General features: G+C 41.6%; 1 protein-coding gene across 1 annotated transcript in view; it reads right to left on the bottom strand.

Annotated features, from left to right (window-relative positions):
* Positions 1 to 15,375: 15,375 nt before the first annotated feature.
* The window catches only part of LOC102919840 (lysosomal Pro-X carboxypeptidase-like), a 62,469-nt gene continuing 59,464 nt past the window's right edge, over positions 15,376 to 18,380 (bottom strand). The window contains exon 9 of the mRNA XM_076547323.1: positions 15,376 to 16,093. Coding sequence (XP_076403438.1) covers positions 15,877 to 16,093 — 217 coding nt within the window. The 3' untranslated portion in view covers positions 15,376 to 15,876. The remainder of the gene's footprint in view (positions 16,094 to 18,380) is intronic.

Below are 18,380 nucleotides of genomic sequence, written 5' to 3'. Positions count from 1 at the left end.
ACAAATGAGACTTATCATTTTATGTGAGTGATAGAAGCATGCATGTTTTGAATTTTTACGTTCATTTATTGTGTGTGTGGATGTGGATGTGTGTATGTGTCTATGTATATGTCTGTGTCCATGTCTGTGTCTGTGTCTGTGTTTTGATCATGGCTTGTATATGGAGGTCAGAGGACAACTTGCCAGAATCAGTTCTCTACTTCCACCATGTGGATTATCAAAGTCAGATCACCATGCTTGGAAATAAGTGCCTTTACCCACTGAGCCGTTTTGTGATTCTGAAATGTAGACTTTTAAAAGTGTATTTATATTCCAAGTCGTGTACCAAGTATGTTATATAAATTATTTTTGTTCCCATAATTTTTTTAACACAATGTGGCTCTAGAAACCAAAGGTTGTCTAGCCATTATGCAATGTGACTTTTTAGAACTCTATTCTCTCTCCATTGCTGCATTTTTTCCCATGCATTTTTAGGCACTAGAAGAAGGAAAGTATAAATTAATATTTAATGCAGTGGAGAGACCAATAAATATATAATGGGGCTACTAAAAATTGAGAAAGATGCTTTTGTTATTTTCTTGCTCTGACAAAATACCAGATCAGAACAATTTAAAGGAGGAAGTACTCATCTTAGCTTGTAGTTTCAGGAACTTAAGTCCATAGACCTTAGCTCCATTGCATCTGAGTCCGTGGTGAGATAGAACATAGGGCAGCAGTGATCTGTGACAGAGTAGGCTATTCACTGCATGGTGAACAGGAAGTAAAGAGAACAGAGAGGGATCTGGAACAAGACACAGCACCCATGTGTATGCCCATAGTTACCTATTTCCACAAGATAGACTCCATCTCCTGAAGTTGTTGGTATCTCCCAAAATGGTACCATCAACTAGGAGCCAAGTTTTAAACTCATGAGCCTACAGGGGCACTTCCTATTCAAAGCATAACCTTCTGCTCCTGACCCCCAAGGGCTCATGACCATCTCATAATACAAAACACATTGAGTGTATCTCCAAAAAGCTCCCCAGCCCCTAACTGTTCTAACATTGTTCAAATCTAAGTTCAAGGTCTACTGAGATGCAAAGTCATCTCTTAGCTGTGAGTCTCCATAACGTAAAAAGCAAAGTTATATTGACAAAATGGCATAAATTTAGTATCCCCATTACCAAACAGTGGAATGGAGAAAAAGCAGGAAAGATTCTAATAAAATCTAATAAAAGCAAGAGCCCAGCAGGGAGAATACCAAACCTGATATCTAAGGCATGTGATAGCAAGATGTGAGCACCAGTAGGTTTAGACAATCCTGCCACTATGGCCTTGGGATGACTCCACTCATTGCCTGTAGCTTTCTTGGGCAGACATTACATGTTCCTAGCATCTTGGGCATCCTGGAACTTCCACTGTATCTCTGCCTTCACCATGACAGCTTCTACGTTGCCTTCTCAAGGACAACCTGCAAGGGATGCTTAACCTGCTATGCATTGCCTAGCCTCCACAACAGTCATTTGAAATTTGGGTGGAAGGCTGACAGATCTTATAACTCTTACATCCTGCATGCCCTTAGTACCAGCATCTTACATTCTGCATGCCCTTAGTACCAGCATCTTACATTCTGCATGCCCTTAGTACCAGCATCTTGCATTCTGCATGCCCTTAGTATCAGCATCACACACATAAGTCAAGGTCTCCCACAATTTTAAGAAAAAAAAAAAACAGAACCAACTTGTAATGTGTCTGTGTAGTCTGTAAGGGCTTGGAGAGCTGAAAAGGGTTAAACTAATCCTGGGAAACACTTTTCAGGTTCTTTTTCCTCATGTTACTCATTTTCAAACATATTGACTCTTTTACATACTTGAACATACAATGGGTAGAGTCTGACCAATTCTATAGATGCCCTGGATTTTCTATTTTCTAATTTTCTATTAGTCTGTGGAAAAACAGTTGCTTTGTTTTTAATGGTACTAATCTCTTTAGCAATTGTAACCTTAAGATGGACATGGTGGCATACACCTTTAATCCCAGCACTAGGGAGGCAGAAGCAGAAGGATCTCTGTGAGTCTGAGGCCAGTCTGCTTTACATAGCGGGTTCTAGGACAGCCAGGGCTACATAAAGAGATCTTGTTTAAAGAAAACAAATAAAGACAAAAAAATTGCCTGTGGGGTTGGAAACACAGCTCGGCAATTAAGAACACTGGATGCTCTTCCATAGGAGCTGGGTCAACTCCTAGCACCACATTGTATCTCACAATCATCTTTGACTCCAGTGCCAGGGGAATTCAAAGCCCTCTTCTGAAATCTGCAGGTCCCTGCATGCACATGACACATGTATGTACACTCAGGCACATATGCACACACATAAAATAAGTTAAAGATATATACATGTATATATCTATATACAAATGCATAGTGGGTAGCCATTCCAGCTTTGACCTGGAAGTTCTAACCCCCACTGAGGCTTTGGTAATGGTCACGCCTACAAGGCAGGGCTGAGAGAGGACACTAAAGACCCGAGATCTGGATGCGCAGGCTCTCTTGGTTCCTGGACCCTGGACGCTGAAGGTAGACCAAGCAGAGTTCTCCAGAGAACACCGCCGGACTGCACCTTTCCCGGACCCTGTAGCCTATCCCTTCACTTGTAAGTTACCCCACAAAATAAACCTCCCTTTTAACTACATGGAGTGGCCTTAATAATTTCACCAATACATATGTACATATGTAAATATGCTCTATCAACCAACCTTAATGCATTCCTTTTCTGGCCAAACTACTTATATTCCAACTCTTTCCACTCTGCTTTTTACACCTAACTTTCACTTTAAGAGACTCATCACTGGTCAAAGTGATGAGAATAATGGGCAGTGGGGTGCTCAACTCTACACAAGTCATCTATATCACCACTCACAGGGTGAGTGGGAAGCATGGAAGAGCAAGAAGATAGGTAGATATTTTTACAAAATCTCATATTCTGGACATGGCATGGCTATTGCCCCAGAACTCACTGCTCCTGTGGATACTGGCTCAGTATCTACACAAGTCTGGGCCCATCAGAATTTCGTCATGGAGTGGAGAGGGTTTATACACCGACCCCCCCTCAGGAACTACTGGCAATGAATGGCAGCTAGGAAAGGCCTGTCACTTCCTGCCATCCTGTGCCATCTGATAAGATGCCCACACCCCTATAAATGACCTCCCACCTGTGCTCCTGCAAGCAACCGTAATTAAATTCAGTATGTTACTGAATTTAAGGAAGAAGGTTCATTGTAAAGAAGGGTTTCAACAGGAAGAGTGGGGAGAGAGGGTGATGGGGAGTGAAAATAACCAAATTTCACTATATACATGCATGAAATTGTCAAAGAATAAAAATTGTTTTAAAGGAGGGGAAAGTGATGGTGGGTATGATCAAATACATTAAAATTAAATTTTTAAAAAGATAGAGACATGAGTGAAAATGGGGGAATATGAAATAATAATCTCCATTCCCATCACAAGGACCTGTTGAAATACTCTCAGGTTTCCCAAGGTCATGCTCTTAAATAATTTAAGCTCTGAAGGAGACACCCCCACTATCCCTGACCCCAGTTGTGGACAGTGAAGTCCGGTTCCCAAGCCCTGTCAGAGGCGAGTGTTTTTGACATTGTTCCATGGATGTGAATTTGACTTATTCTGAGGAGGCCTCAAAACACATTTCCCGTTAGCTCCAAGTGAGAACAGAGCAAAGGTTTTTGACACAAACTGGTGGAACTTCAGGGCTTAGATGTCTATTTCATTTGCCCAATCTATTAGCCATCCGTAAGAGACTCTCCCTGCAGATCACGCAAGGGCTGGGCTGGGAGCTGAAAAGTGAGGCTGCTCTGTTTTCTTAGTGAGGCCTTGCCCAGAGGGCCCAGGCAGGGGCCTTTACATTGTCTCATCTGCCTGGAGACCAGGTCTGCTCCCACCAACACACGCTGCTTGCTACCAGTAGTAATAACTCGAGCCGCGGGAGGCTTCGCACCAGAATGGGGGCTGCCTGGGTAATTATCCAGTGGTCTAGGATCAGCCAGTAAATTATTCTGTGACGAGGGAATTCAGCAGGTTACCAGCTTCCCTCAGGCCTGCTCATTTTATTGCTCGCCCCTCCTGCTGCACTGATATTCATTTGTCTGGTTTCTATTCAGGTCGTGACTCTCGTGACTTTTTTTTTTATGTCTAGGAGGTGGGCATTAGCCTCTTTGGGGAGTTTGCTAGTCAGGCCAAGGGGGCGGCTGTAGGAAAATAGGGAAGAGAAATATTTATCTCGTGAAATCATTCAGTGACCCCCGGCATGCTACCACTTGTTTTCTCTTGCACTTATAACCACATTTCAATCTCTTCTTTCACAACTAGGACTGTCTACTGACATGTCTGCTCATGTAACTCGGAATAGTGTGGAAGGGAAAGGCAGAGAACACTCTCAGTTCACTCCCAACTCACCCACTCCACTCCAGCTACTCCAAAATGAGAGTAGGACATGCAGATAAGTTGTGTCAAGCGCTGTGTGGTCTCTCTGAGGCGATTGCACAAACTGTATCCTTTATCTAACTCATTTTTTTTGCCCTCCCCCCTTCCACGTTCCTTTTCATATTTCAGACCTTCCCTTGGATAGCACACTCCCCAGGAACTCTCCACCAACCTGCACAGAGAACAATCAGGTTCTCATCCCTCCTAGTCAACCACAGAATCCATCCCACATTGCCTGGTTAATTCCACTCTGTTCCAGTTGCCTCTCCTCCTGCCTGCCCTGCCCTTCCCATTGTCAGCCTGATGAAAACAAGAACCAGCCCCAGCCTTCTGGGCCTTCCTTATGTAGCCAATGGGAACTAAGGAATAGACAAGGAGAGACATCTTCGAGTTCTACCTCCTAGGCAAGCCTGCCTTCCGGTTTGGCCTCGACTGAAACACACAATACCCAACCCCACTGAAGAAACCTGCCATGTCTGACAGTTCCTGGAGCCTGAACAAAGGACTCTGTTCCCATTTCCTGGAACTACTAGTTACATTCCCCCCCCCCCCTTCAACTCGCCACTTTCTCTAAATGCATCTCAAGATGATTTTGTCATTCTCATTTATTGTTCACGTCAACTCTATCATTCATCCTCATGAAAGGAGTCCATCAAAGGTTTCAGATTCTGCAATCTGGGGCATACTCTAGGGTTCTGCATCATAAAGGTGGCAACAATTACCATGTTGCTGCTAACATCTCTTTGACAAATGGGCTATCAAGAAGATAACTGGTGAGGATGATTGCCCTGCTTTTTCCAACGAAGGTACAGAGAGGGAGGTCATCCTCTGGCCCCTGATAACTATCCGCCTGTCCCATTTCACTGCTGTTTTCAACCTGCTCTGAGTTCCTCCCTACGCAAATGCTGTTGGAGAGAAGACTTCCCCTGTGCTGTTCCCTCAACTTGGACTGTCCTTTCTTCTGCGAGAACATGATACACACCTCCATATGTTTTGGAACCCATCTTTAGTCACAGTCCCTAAGGAGTCTTTATTAACTTAGAATACACCATGAGGAAGAGTTCACACTACAGTATCAATAGCCCCCTTGGTCTACCATTTACTATCTATGACACTATGGGAAAGTTATTTACTTATCTAACTGGGCCTCAGCCTCATCATCTGTGAAATGGGATGATAAGAGTTGCTACCTGCCATGACTGTAGAACTTGAAATAGGGGAATTTATTATGGAAATAATGAGCATTATTATAAGGCTTTGATCTTATTATTAATAACCCGAATTGTAATTAGTCACTCATAATATTCACTTTTCAAAATATATTTTATAGTTCCACCTCCCTACAAGACTGTGACCCTCTTAGAGTTAGAGATTTATTCTTATCTGTATCCCTGAACTATGCCCAGATCATGAATAGTGAACAAATGCTTTCTTTGGCAAGTTAAATCACACATCTAGAAAAGAAGCATATTTTTTAAAGAACAAGAATTTGAACTTTTAAAGACAAAATGGCAAAACAAGTGTTCAACATTTTACACATGAAAGCCACAGATCTGTTCAGACACTTTCATGTCTCTGTTTCCAGTTTGACCTTTGATACTTGAAATTAATTCATGTAGCAGGTGTTACTGTCTCTAGTTCAAACGTGAGAGAATATTAACTTGAATACTAACTCACACATCAGTTTGCCCAATTCAACTTCCTGTCTCTTTCCTCCCTCCTCATGCTTCACTTACCTACTGAACCACCTAAACAGGAAGTGGTTAAGCCCGTTTTAGAACTTGTTTCACTCTGTATGGGGAACTGTGATCTTCCTCAAGAAGCCATTCCCCACAGGGTCTACCGTACTTGCTTCTGAGGATGCCAGGGAGAAAGCACATAGTGCTCCCTGTGCTCTGCAGAAGGAGCATGCATTTCTGATGATGCTTTGGGCATCTCCAGGCTTCCCCTGTGTTTTTGTGCAGCTGAGGAGGTGAAACATAAGGCTATCAAAAGCCGCAAACAGCCCCTTCCTCTGGAGACAGGCATTTACTAGAAGAAAGAAGGGCCAATAGCTTCCCAGAGCATTGTTCAGCCACATGAGAGAGGGGATTAAGCAGATACATTCAGCTATTCTAACAGATTTTCTTTAAGCCTTGAATACGCCTCTCACACTCACTCAGATAATCACATTAGTTTTGTCATTAAGAGATTCCTTTTATAGAAAGTACCTAAACCGCTTAAACCACCCAGAGAGGGTGCATATATTATCAAGCACCAAGAAAAACAAAAGGGATTTTTGGTCCCACGACTGTTTTCCTCATTCTTCAAAATTTGGAGGACAGCAAGGTAGGAATTATTTTTGTAAATGGCCAGTGGTTAGAAATCGCGTCTCATCTCCTCACCCTGACAGTCCCCCTGCAAGGAGAACGGGGAAGGCCAAAATGCCTTCAGGGTAGAGGCCGGCAACAAAATCAGAACACTAAGACAGCAGGGTAGGAAATGGGTAGAAATTGGTGTGTTTGCCTCTCCGCCACAAGAAATTCCATTTGGAAGTAAGGAAGCTCAGCACAGTATCTGGCTGAGAATCAGACAATGGCCACTTACTACATCTGTGACCATGCTTTAGGCCAGAAGGGAGTCTCTTCACTCCTACTGCTCTTAGCATCTCTCTTTCCTCCTGCCAGGGTTGCTGAGGACCTCTGTGGACAAAAATGATAGAAAAGAAAGGAAGAAGAGTTCTGGGATTGTCATATATGATCCACATGGTCAAGGAGAAGCTTTCTGTGGTTCTCTTTTGATCAGCCCTATAATAACAATAGTGGAGGTAATATCTGGTTTTTGCTTTTTACAACAATGTGATTGGTGCCTAACTCCAGGTACAGAGTGTATGTTTAATCATTTTTTTCAATACATATACTCTTCCTGCCTTCCCATTTCCCCCATCATCAACCTTCCTGCAAACTCCTGTCCCTCAAGTCCAAGTTTAAATGTTATTCTCAGATCCTCAGGATAAATTTATCACTGCCATATTCTTGCTTTCCTTCTTTCTAATGCAATAAAAATTCTGACCCCAATGCTTTTAATTACTAGACATTACAATGATCTCTTCCCATTACCTTTGAGGCCTATGAGAACATTGGGCTTTATCCTTATTTCTTCATCTTCTTATTGCTCAGCACAGATTTGCTGTTAGATATGTGTTTGTATTGACTGTTAGATATGTGTTTGTATTGACTAATCAGAAAGGAACAAACACCCCAAAAACTTGGGGTTAGTTGTTCCAGGGAAGGAGTTATTTGAGCTTCCATGCAAATGACATTGAACTTTAGAGTAGGTATCATACTACACTAAGGTGCTGATGTGCTGTTCAGAGAACAGTGTGAGGCTGTCGAATGACTTGAATTGGGTGTCAGATTGTCATCTCCTTAATAAAGTAAAACAAGGAGGTTCCTTAAATTATGATGGAGACAATTTAGATTAGAGTCCTTAACATCAACACTGCTGTCATCCTGACCAGATGACTCCTCATTATGTCAGTTGTGACAACCAAAAAGTGACTTGAGCATTGCCAAAAGAATGCTCGAAGTTGGCAGTGAGGGACTGCCACCAAGGAGGACCACTGATTCAGATCTAAAGAGCAGATTCTCAGGCTCGAGAGACGGCTCAGTGATGAAGAGCCCGAAGACCTGGGTTCAGTTCCCAGCACCCACACAGCAGCTTACAATATCTGTAACTCCAGTTCCAGAGATTCTGACTCTCTCTTCCAGCCTCCTAAGGTTCTGCAAGCAGATGATGCATTTACATACATGTAGGCAAAACACTCAGATAAACTGCACCTCAGATAAATAACATACACCTCAGATAAAAATAAATTTAAAAAATCCTTTTTTAAAAAAGAGCAGACTCTTGCAGATTAGAGTTTTATGGTATCAGTAAAAGACACAAGAACCAGATGGCCCTTGAGGCAAAGATTCATCCCTGTACCACTCAGTCTCCGAACCCAGAGCTAGTGTCACATGATTATTCTCTGAGATCTAGCCTATGGATTATTTCTAGCTATAGGACAACAATCTAGAATAGTAATCCTTCATAATTGATGGAGAAAGGAAAACATTCCACGATAAACACAAACTAAAGGTATTCATGAAACTAAGAAAGGTTTACAGAAGATACTTGAAGGAGCAAAACCCACTTAAAAGAAAAATAAATATCAAGTCAAAAGAAAATTTTGAATAAATAATTTAATGATTCACCTGAAGATCTTATGAACCAATCTGGAAATGAATAGCAATATATACTTTCTTGAGGATGTTATTAATGTAGAACACACACACACACACACACACACACACACACACACACACACACACACCTATCCCAAGCTTGCTTTCCACCTCACCTTGGTTAGCTTCTCTGCTCAATATTAAAGTTAGTAAAATATATAGTAGTCAACCCCCTTGACCTCTGGTCATATTCTGAGTCATGTTTCTTAGGTAGCTATAGTGGTACATGCCTATAATTCCAGCATTTGGGGATGCTGAAGCAAAAGGATCTTGACTATGAAGCCAACCCAAGTTACATAGTGAAATATTATCTCAAAAAGATAAAATTACTATCCCCTGACAAAGAATACCAGGCTGCTAGAATGGGGAAAAAGGAAGAGCCAGGGCACATGAAAGATATACCTGAAAATCCAACTTCCAGGGTCCTGAAAATGTAATTCCCTTTGTACATCCATGGTGATCAAAAGCAAAAGATCACAGAGCTGGGAAATATGTTCACCTATAAAATTTTTTCTTCTCTCACTCTGAAATAGATTACTTCAATGGAAATTTTTGGCAACCCTATGGAGACGTGTCTGCAAAGCCCATAATAAATGTGGGTGACTAGGACATTATAAGACATGATTCCTGCTCTCAGAGAATTGGAATTTCCCTAAAAGCAACTGATAACACTTAGAAAAATATGACAATGTATGGTGTGTATACTAAATTAGAAGTTATACTGTTCCATTGAAGGTGCTGGAGATGAAGACAGACAGTTCCCACAATGATAGATCCTGCTTCTTGCTGACACACCACTTGTGAACCTGGTTCTGTTAGTCATAAGAATTGACTCTCCTTAGGAAAGCTGAGAACGACTTCACTAGAGGAGTAGTCCAACTGAGGTGTGCTTTTAAAGAGGCACAGAAATTTCTGGAGGGGAATGCTGAAGGATAATGTTGGGAAAGGAATTCTAAGTAGAAGAGCAGTAGTATTTGAGAAGGACGAAAAGTTTGGTATGGCTGAAGTATAGGGCATTCCTCATGAGATGAAAATTAGCGGTAGGAATGGGCACTGAATTCTAAGAAGCAGATCCCAACTGAGACAAAAGTTATACTAGATCTCAAGTAAAGAATTGGATCAGTGCAGTCAAAAGGAATATTTGGCTTGGAAAATGCTCTCGCTTCATGGAAAGAATGATATAGTACCAGCTCTGAAGTATGTTCCTCAAACACTTGTTCCTTGAGCCCAGGCTTGGCTGACTTACCATGGTTCTTCAGCCCTGGCTGACTTTTGGTCTATAGTCTTGAAAGCAGGCTCTACTTGTTTATCTCAGTACTGCATACAACTCAACCTGACAATACTGAACTCATGATCATCACCCTGTCCAGTCTGCATCTCATGCTCCCTCCCAAGAGTATGGAGCCATCTATTCAAGTCGACAAAGGAGACGTCATCATCCTTGATACTTACCCAACTCATATCTCAGATTGAACCCACCACTAAACCCTGTGGTCTTAACTTCTTCTAAGTTGCTGTGATAAAAATACTCTGAGAAAAGCAACTTAAGGGATAACAGGTTTGTTCAGGTTCACAGTTCAGTTTCTAGTTCATCACAGTGGGGGACTTACAGCAGCAGGAGCTTGAAGGAGCTGGTCACATCACAGGTACAGTCAAATAGAGAGCTACTGATGAATGCACGCATGCTAGTGCTTGGCTCAATTTCTCCTCTCCAGGATTTCCTATTAAGGGAATAGCCCCCACACAAATATAATCAGATAATACCCCAAAGGCATGGCCAGAGGCCCGTCTTCCCGGAGGCAAGTCTTGATATTGCCAACAATATCACACCTATTAACCCATCACACCCAGTAACTTTCCTTATTAAACCTCTCTCAAGTCATCCACATCTAAGATACATGTCACTACTAAAGCCACCATCCATGGACAACTGCAGTAGTGGTCTAGACCATTGCTTTGCCCCCCTACAATTCATACTCTAGAGTGATATTTTTCCAACAAAAATCAGTTCCTGTCATTCCCACATGAAGGCTCCTTTGCAGTTTCTCATCTCTTATGTCTTTGTCGGGATCTGTTTGTGGGAGTACTCCCCAGGCTCATCTCTGTCTTGATTTAGGTCATGTCCTTCATGGTTGTCCACAGTACCATGGTAGCAGACATCTTGCACTTCATTCAATATGCTATGCTCAGAGCTTTTGCACAAGCCATTCTCTCCACCCACTTTCTGGGGATGGCTCCCATTCTTCATCGAGATGACAGCTAACACACTACATCTCAGAATGGCATTTTTATCCACTTGCACATTCAGATTCCTAGCTAAACATCCTGAACAAACAGCCAGTACTCTGCAGCACTAACAAACATACCAATACATTGCACTGCTTACCAATTGTGTCTTTATCCCACTAGAATGTAAAATTAGAACAGATAGTGTGTTTTCTTTGTCACCTCTAATTTTCTAAGCTCTAGAACAATGCTTCATGCCTAGTAGGTGCTCTGTTAGATAGGCGCTGCAAAAATTGAAGACACTCAATGGTAGAGCACCGTCTAGCACCGCACACGCTCTAGAATGGAGCCTCAGCATGAGGTGGGGAGGGAAATGAAAGAGAAAGAAAACTATTTGGGACCATCATTTTACACAATCACAATGTGTATTTGCATGTGACAAATAACTATTTAAATTTTAATTAAGATATGCTGGCCTATGGATCTTTCTACTATATATGATGCTGGCATCTTGTCAGACATCTGTCTTCCAAGCAGACATCATGAGATTGAGTTGCCTGACCTGTTTCTACAACCATGTTTTCAAGATCCTAGCTTCCTGAGATATGAGAACTTGTGAGGCACTGGGGACTCCAGTCTGAGAAGTCATCCTGGGCCTGTTGTGAGCAGAAAGAGGAAGCTGGCTGACGGAAGGACCATTGCAGGACTTGCAGCCTGAAGCAGGGCTCCCACCCTCAGACAGGCCAGATACAGAGACAGGTGAAGATGAACAGAAAGGGCATGTCCTGTCTGAAGAGACTAGAATCCAGGATGCTTTTCAATAGCACTTGTCAAAGCATGATGTTCCCAAATCACTTGGCAACCAGCTAGAGAGTTAATTTCCTGAGATTTACCCCAGAATGATCTACAAGCTCTAGGATGGGGCTCAGCATTGGCACTTACATAAACTCACTTGAAAATTCAGTCTTATGGTAAAATTATAAACATTTCAAAAACAAAGCTGCCCCTCTGACTGGCACCTGGTTGTCTTGGTTGGAAGCCGGAGATGTAGAATGAGCCATCTTGACTTACAGACTTGGCAGGCTCCAGATCTATTCCATCATGATACTTAGTGACCACAGCCCTGGGAGAGATTTTGGTATGGTTTCAATAAGTTCCCCTATGTTTCAGATGATGGCTTACTAAGACTTTGGTTCTTAAGTCCAAAGACTAAGCTATAGCAGTAACATGAAGCATAATAAATTTGGAATCAACTCCAAGTTGTACCAAAGAATAAGTTATGAGACTGTAGACAAGCCTCTTCCAATGGGGTTGATGGGTTGGGCTGGATCCCTGAGGTATGTTCATTCTCTAGCATGCTGGTCTGGAAACTGGGTGCTCTAGAGACTCCCCTGGCTCTACAGAATGCTAAAGAAGTTTTTAAAATTTCTTTGTGAAGGGTGTGTGTGTGTGTGTGTGTGTGTGTGTGTGTGTGTGTGTGTGAATGCTTGAGTGCACACAGAGATTCCTATGGAGGCCAGATGAGGGCATTTGATCCCCTGAAGCTGAAGTTATAGGCAGTTGCAAGCTGCCTGATACAACTGATGGAAGGAATCTTGGTCCCCAAAAACATCAAGTACCTTTAATTGCTGGGCTTTCTTTTCAGCACCTAAATTTCTTTAATGCATCCATTGCCTCTAGATTAACAAAAGCAGAAAAGAAAAGAAAAAAAAAACTTGCATTCTGTGTCTCTCTTTCCTGTCTGATGAATTCAGAGATCTAGTGGAAGGACACTTTAAACAAGCTTTCCCCTTTTCCTTACAAGACTCCCTCCCAGTATGTTGCCAGGCTGTTCTTGAACCTATAGCTACAAGCTAGCATCCTGCACCAACCATCCAAGCACCCAGAGCTACAGGTACAACCACTGTGAGTACCAGTAAGCTGCCAGGCAATGCCCATTAGTGTATGACTACCTGGAGAGCAACCAGCAATTTCCTGATTGAAATGGAGGCCTGTTCCACAGCAGTGAATTTACAACTGGCACTATAAACTCGGTAAAAGGCCCCTGGCTGGGGAGAACATAGGCCCTAGTGGGAAAGCCGTTACTGTTGTTTTGCTAAATTGACATTATGTGCCCATAAAATTGCCTTCTAGATGTTTCTGTTTATGCCTATGAATTAGTGGTGCTGAGAGCTTTGGTAAGAGGAGTTTCTTTCTGCAGTTGTTGCAGAGACTCATAACTGATCTAAACGCTGAGCATAAACAGCTCTTGAAAGGTCAGCCCTAAATGGGACATCTATATCACCCCTTCCAAGGTTCATGAAACATCAATGAAGGACGGGGTAAAGAATGTACGGGCCAGGAAAAGTGGAGTGACGTGCAATGCTGCGTCCCAGGCATGACATGACAGCTACACTCTTGAACCTTCAGTAGCTGTCATTACCTGAACCAGTCATGCACAAGACTGGGCCTATCATGGAGGGGGAAGAGGTTCATAAGGCCTCAGCCCTCCTAGTAAATCCGTTGACAATTAATGGTAGCTGGAATTTCTTCTATGATGTAGCCGGTAGTAAGTTGCCTATGCTCTTGTAAAAAAAAAAAATCCTCTTACTTATTCACTTATGCTCCTATAAGCGACCCTAGTGAAACACATTGGTTGACAATTTAAAACAAAGAAAAAAAAAGATGTGAAAGTAGAAGGGAGAGGGTCAGCAGTAGAAGGGAGAGGGTCAGCAGGAATGGGAGGGAGAAGACAAGAGAGGGACATTGCGGGAAATGTCACAATGTCATAACTCAGTATAACCTATGATTAGAATATACTTTAAAACTTTTTCAAAAAGTAAAAAGATTAAAGAAAAACTAAAAAATAAATAATAAGATAAATAATAAAAAGAAAAAGAAACATATTAAGCATTCCAAAAATTAAGTTTTGAGTTTTGGATTTAGTTTTTATTTGTTTTAGGGGGTTGTTGTTGTTTTTTTTTTTTTTTTTTTTTTGGTTGGTTGGTTGATTTTTTTGAGTCTACTTTGTTTTTTGGCTGGCCTCAAAGTGACTATGCAGGCAAGGCTTCACTTAAACTTGCAAGCATCCTCCTGTCTCTCTCCTGAATGCTGGGATTGAATGTGTCTGCCTGGCCACTTTGAATAAGATTTGATATTCTCATTTATTTTCAACTTAAATAAAAACTTAGTACAGTATACTCAGGTTAACTTTATACAAAGTATAAATCATACTGGCCAAGAAAAAAATCTTTTTTTTTAAATCTTGTTTCTTCAGAAAGATATAATACCTCTGAATAATCAACGTTAAATGAAATCTCAAAGCACTTTATGGATGCTAAATAAGGAAAAATACATCAAGGAGAATGGGCTAAAATCCCGAAATAAGAATGCCTGGGATTGAAGTCCCAAGCCTGAGACATACAACTTCTTAGTGGACAAAGAATAAAAACTCGTGTTGTCTTGATTTTGATGGCTACCCCATAGACTGTTTTCTGATGCCAAAACAAAGTGCTAACCAAATTGCTTCGATAGAATGAAATGCCATGACCGCTCATGGGAATGAAAACTGAAAGCTTCCAAAGCAAGACCAAGATTTTGCTGTATGCCAGGAAAATAGGGAAACAACTCAGTCTCCCGATCAAAACTTGGTTCTTGAAATGACCAATCTCAAGTACACTTTAAAAAACCTTAGATGTTCCCAAACACAGGTTTTAAAAAAAAAAAAAAAAAAGTTAATGAGAAAATAAAAAGAAGCTGGGAAGAAGAGCTCATTCAGCACAGAGGAGACTGTTAGTCTCTATGTCCCTGAAATGCGTGGATTCAACTGTATTTCCTATTTGAGAAAAACCCTTTGGAAGAAAGGTCTCAGTGTGAGAACCGCTTGAAAGTTCCAACCCCTTGGAAATGGGAAGGGTCCGTCTGTCATTTATTAATGTCAAATATGTCGCCTGCATGAATTACTCCGCTTGTCCTCTGGAAGCCATACAGGAAAGTCCCCACGCACCTGCTGCTTGTATCAGTAACAACTATCAGAAGATAAAATAAAAAAAAAAAAAAAAACAAAAACAAAAACAGAACTACATTCTGATCTTTGAATAGCTTACTCAGCAAATTTAAAAGTCTTTTTACTTAAGTATCATCAGTGACCACGATGTAGAGCCTGTTCGAATTTCAAGTAAAAGACCAAACAGAGCGATTTTCCAAAGTTGGCATAATTTAACTAAATCACCACAAAACTGACCTTAGAAACAAAGAGAAACCGAGCAGGAGAAGGCCAGATTTCTCCTGGCTGCAGCACGGTGGCAGATATCCCAGAACTAAGGAAGGCTGCCAAGGGGGAAAGAGAAAAAGAAAGGACTTCCCGAAAGCAGCCAGCCCAGGCACACTGCCTTCCCAACAGCTGGACGAGATGGGAGCAACACACAGGTAGGTCTGCCTTGTTCTTTATTGCAGTTCAAAGGCAGTCATGGAGCTCACAGGAAGCGGCCCTTTCCTGGACTGGCATCACACAGCCCACCAGCCGCAGCTGCAGCGTTTTTAATCCAGCTTCTGCTTTTCCTTTTGTGGCAGGAATGGGGGCTTACAATGGGCCAGAGAGACTTCACTCTCAAAACCGAGGAGACATCCCCGCTTGGGAGAAAAGTGGCTCTCCTGGTGAAAGACAGTCAGGAACCATGCCAGTTCTGATGGCATCAGAGCTGCCAGGATGGCGTTCTTCCTGGAGATGGCACAAAGGCAGTGAGGACGGAGCAGTCACCTGGGTGGGATGGCTGCGCCCACCCCTGTCACGGTCTTCTGTCTCGACCTTGGCCCAACAAATACAATGACAAATGAGGGAAAGTAATTACATATAAAAAAATCAAAGTGAATGGGTATGTGGGTGGAGCGAACATAAAAGAAGAAAGTAAAAGTGATTTTGAAAAGTTGCTCAGGGCTGCTTTCTGTAATTGCCGTAGAAATCTGAGACCCATTGCTTCATGTGTCTGAGTTCCACAGAGCGGGCTAACTGCAAGGATGGTGGGTCCGTCTCAGTGCTGGGTCGCAGGTCTAAATGGTGGGCCCCATCTGGGATGTTGACTGCCACCAGGGTATCGGAGAGATCTTCGGTAACTCCACCTCCTGACCATGGGTCCAGGTCACCATTGCTGAAGTGAGGGAAACAAGAAAAATTAAGGTTGTCAGTTCTCTATGACCGCATTCAAATACAATATGAGAAACATTCTTTGTGCATAAGCCTGAAAATATGAACAAGTTGGGAGGTTTGGTCTGAGGATCTACTTGGTCACATTAAAGAGTTTCTTGGTGCTTGATGCTTCCTATTATTTCAACAAAACACATTTATTTGTTATAAATGCAAAAGAGAAGAGGACAACATGAGACTAGTGGGATTTTAGACGCCTTTTTTTTTAAAGGAATGCGTTAATAGCAGGTTTGATGGAAGTACTCGTGGTACTCATTGGATGTTTTGGTTTTAGTTCTCAGTGTGCTTCATTCTTGTAAAGAATTGCTTATAACTTAAGTGCTCACAACAACAAAAAGCAGTAATAGGCATAAGGCGTGATTGTGAGGAACAGACCACAGAAACCTGAAAGTCTCCTAAACACATGTGGTCTTATTTTTCTTTAAGTTGAGTGTTGCAGTCCCACGAACTGTTTGAAAGTTGGCAGGAAACATGTGGACTGAATACTGTGTCATAAGTATGCCAAATATGTCTCCTGAAAGCTTGAAATCTGTTTTCAAATTTTTGTGTCAAATTGACATACAAAGCTATACACTTTTTGCAGTTTATGGGATTGTTTTGCCAGAGTACTGAAATGCATAGAAGTGCTTGCTTTCAATTTGAGCTTGCTATAATTTCAGTTTCCATCAGAACACTGTTGTAATTTGGAAACTGTATTGATTGGTAAGTTAGTTTTCACCTTGAAGATGTATATTTAACTCATTTGAATGAGTGGTTAAATCTGTTAAAAATGTTAAATCTATAAGCCAGTTTCCATCATCAAGTCCTGGTACAATTTTTTTTTTTGATAGCATAAATGATTTGATAATACCTCATCAGTTATGAAATCTACTCAGTATTTGCTCACGACTTAGCTATCTTGCTTCTGAAAAGTAAATGACATCACCATAGTTAGCATTAACACTTTCAAGGAATTCCTGCAGTTGGCAATTGAATCCTTTGGCCCTTAGGAAATTCAGCATCTTAACAATGACTTGCATGATGCTCTCCATTTTAATGCTTTGTATGTTAATAAACTCACCATCAGAAAATGGTTCGGAAGTGTTGTCGTTAAATATGCTACCACATAAATGCTTTTACTATAGTATCCATTTTAGTTGTAACATCTTTAAATTGTGCTTAGCCCTCCTATATGAATTAGCAATCAGTAATGTGCAGCTCACATATACCTACAGGCCAATCTGATCAAAGCAATTCTTCCGCTGGGGTTCCCTTTTCTTAGGGGAGTAGATTTGTGTCAACTTAGCAGTTGATGTATCCCATCACAGGAGCTATGCTGGGATTCATAAAACAATAATAGCCAAGAGAATGTATTTATTTTTACTAGGAAAATACAAAGCAAAGTTCAGGCCTTTCCCCATCTCAGTTGCTGATTCAGCCCAAAGTAGAAGGCCTATATGAAGCATGACAAAGATACATGAGGTGTGGCTGGAGTGCTCAAGTAACCATCACAAGCAAATAAGAGTATTTACCTGCCTCCTAAAAATATTAAACACCTATCTTTTTCAATGGTCCATTCAAATACTATAGATTATCACTGATTTTCTACTGCCAAGACACTGCAAGCATATGTACCACCTAACTGTGCCAATTCAATGGTCTGTACTTTATTATCAAAATTCAACTACTTACATGGCATGTTTAACATGGACGTCTCCTTACACATCTCAAGTATACCAGGTCCAAAGTGAGTTTATATTCCTCAACTCCTCACCAGCCCCTCCCTTCCTTTTCTTAGTCCCCATTAATGGCAACTTTTGTAGTTGCTCAGGTCAAGGGTTTGCTGTCATCCTCTAGTCTTCATTTGACACCCAATCTGTCACCAGACCTGTCAGCCATCTCTTAAAAATATATCCAGAATCTGACTCCTTCTCACATGACTCCCACACCACAATCCAAGTCTCCATTATCTCTACCATGAACTACTGACAGGACCCGAACCTCCACCTCTATCTACATCATTAACCTCCTTCCTGGCTTACCTTTCTTTCTCTTTAGCATATTTGCTGAAACTGCCTTGTTTTATCACCTGTTAAACCAGGACTCCACTGGGTTAAGGATTTGGGGTTCTTCTATGCTCTATCTCTGGTTTCTAGAACCAGGTGTGGTTCACAGTAGGAGCCAAACAAATACTTAAGGAAATTAGGTATCAGATTATCTGTGCTTCGTACCGGATGTCCCCCATGGAGATC

This window comes from Peromyscus maniculatus, chromosome 1 (assembly GCF_049852395.1).
Source record: "Peromyscus maniculatus bairdii isolate BWxNUB_F1_BW_parent chromosome 1, HU_Pman_BW_mat_3.1, whole genome shotgun sequence".
Taxonomy (NCBI): domain Eukaryota; kingdom Metazoa; phylum Chordata; class Mammalia; order Rodentia; family Cricetidae; genus Peromyscus; species Peromyscus maniculatus.
Note: the sequence above shows the minus strand (reverse complement) of the source record. Positions and strands in the feature narration are given on the sequence as shown.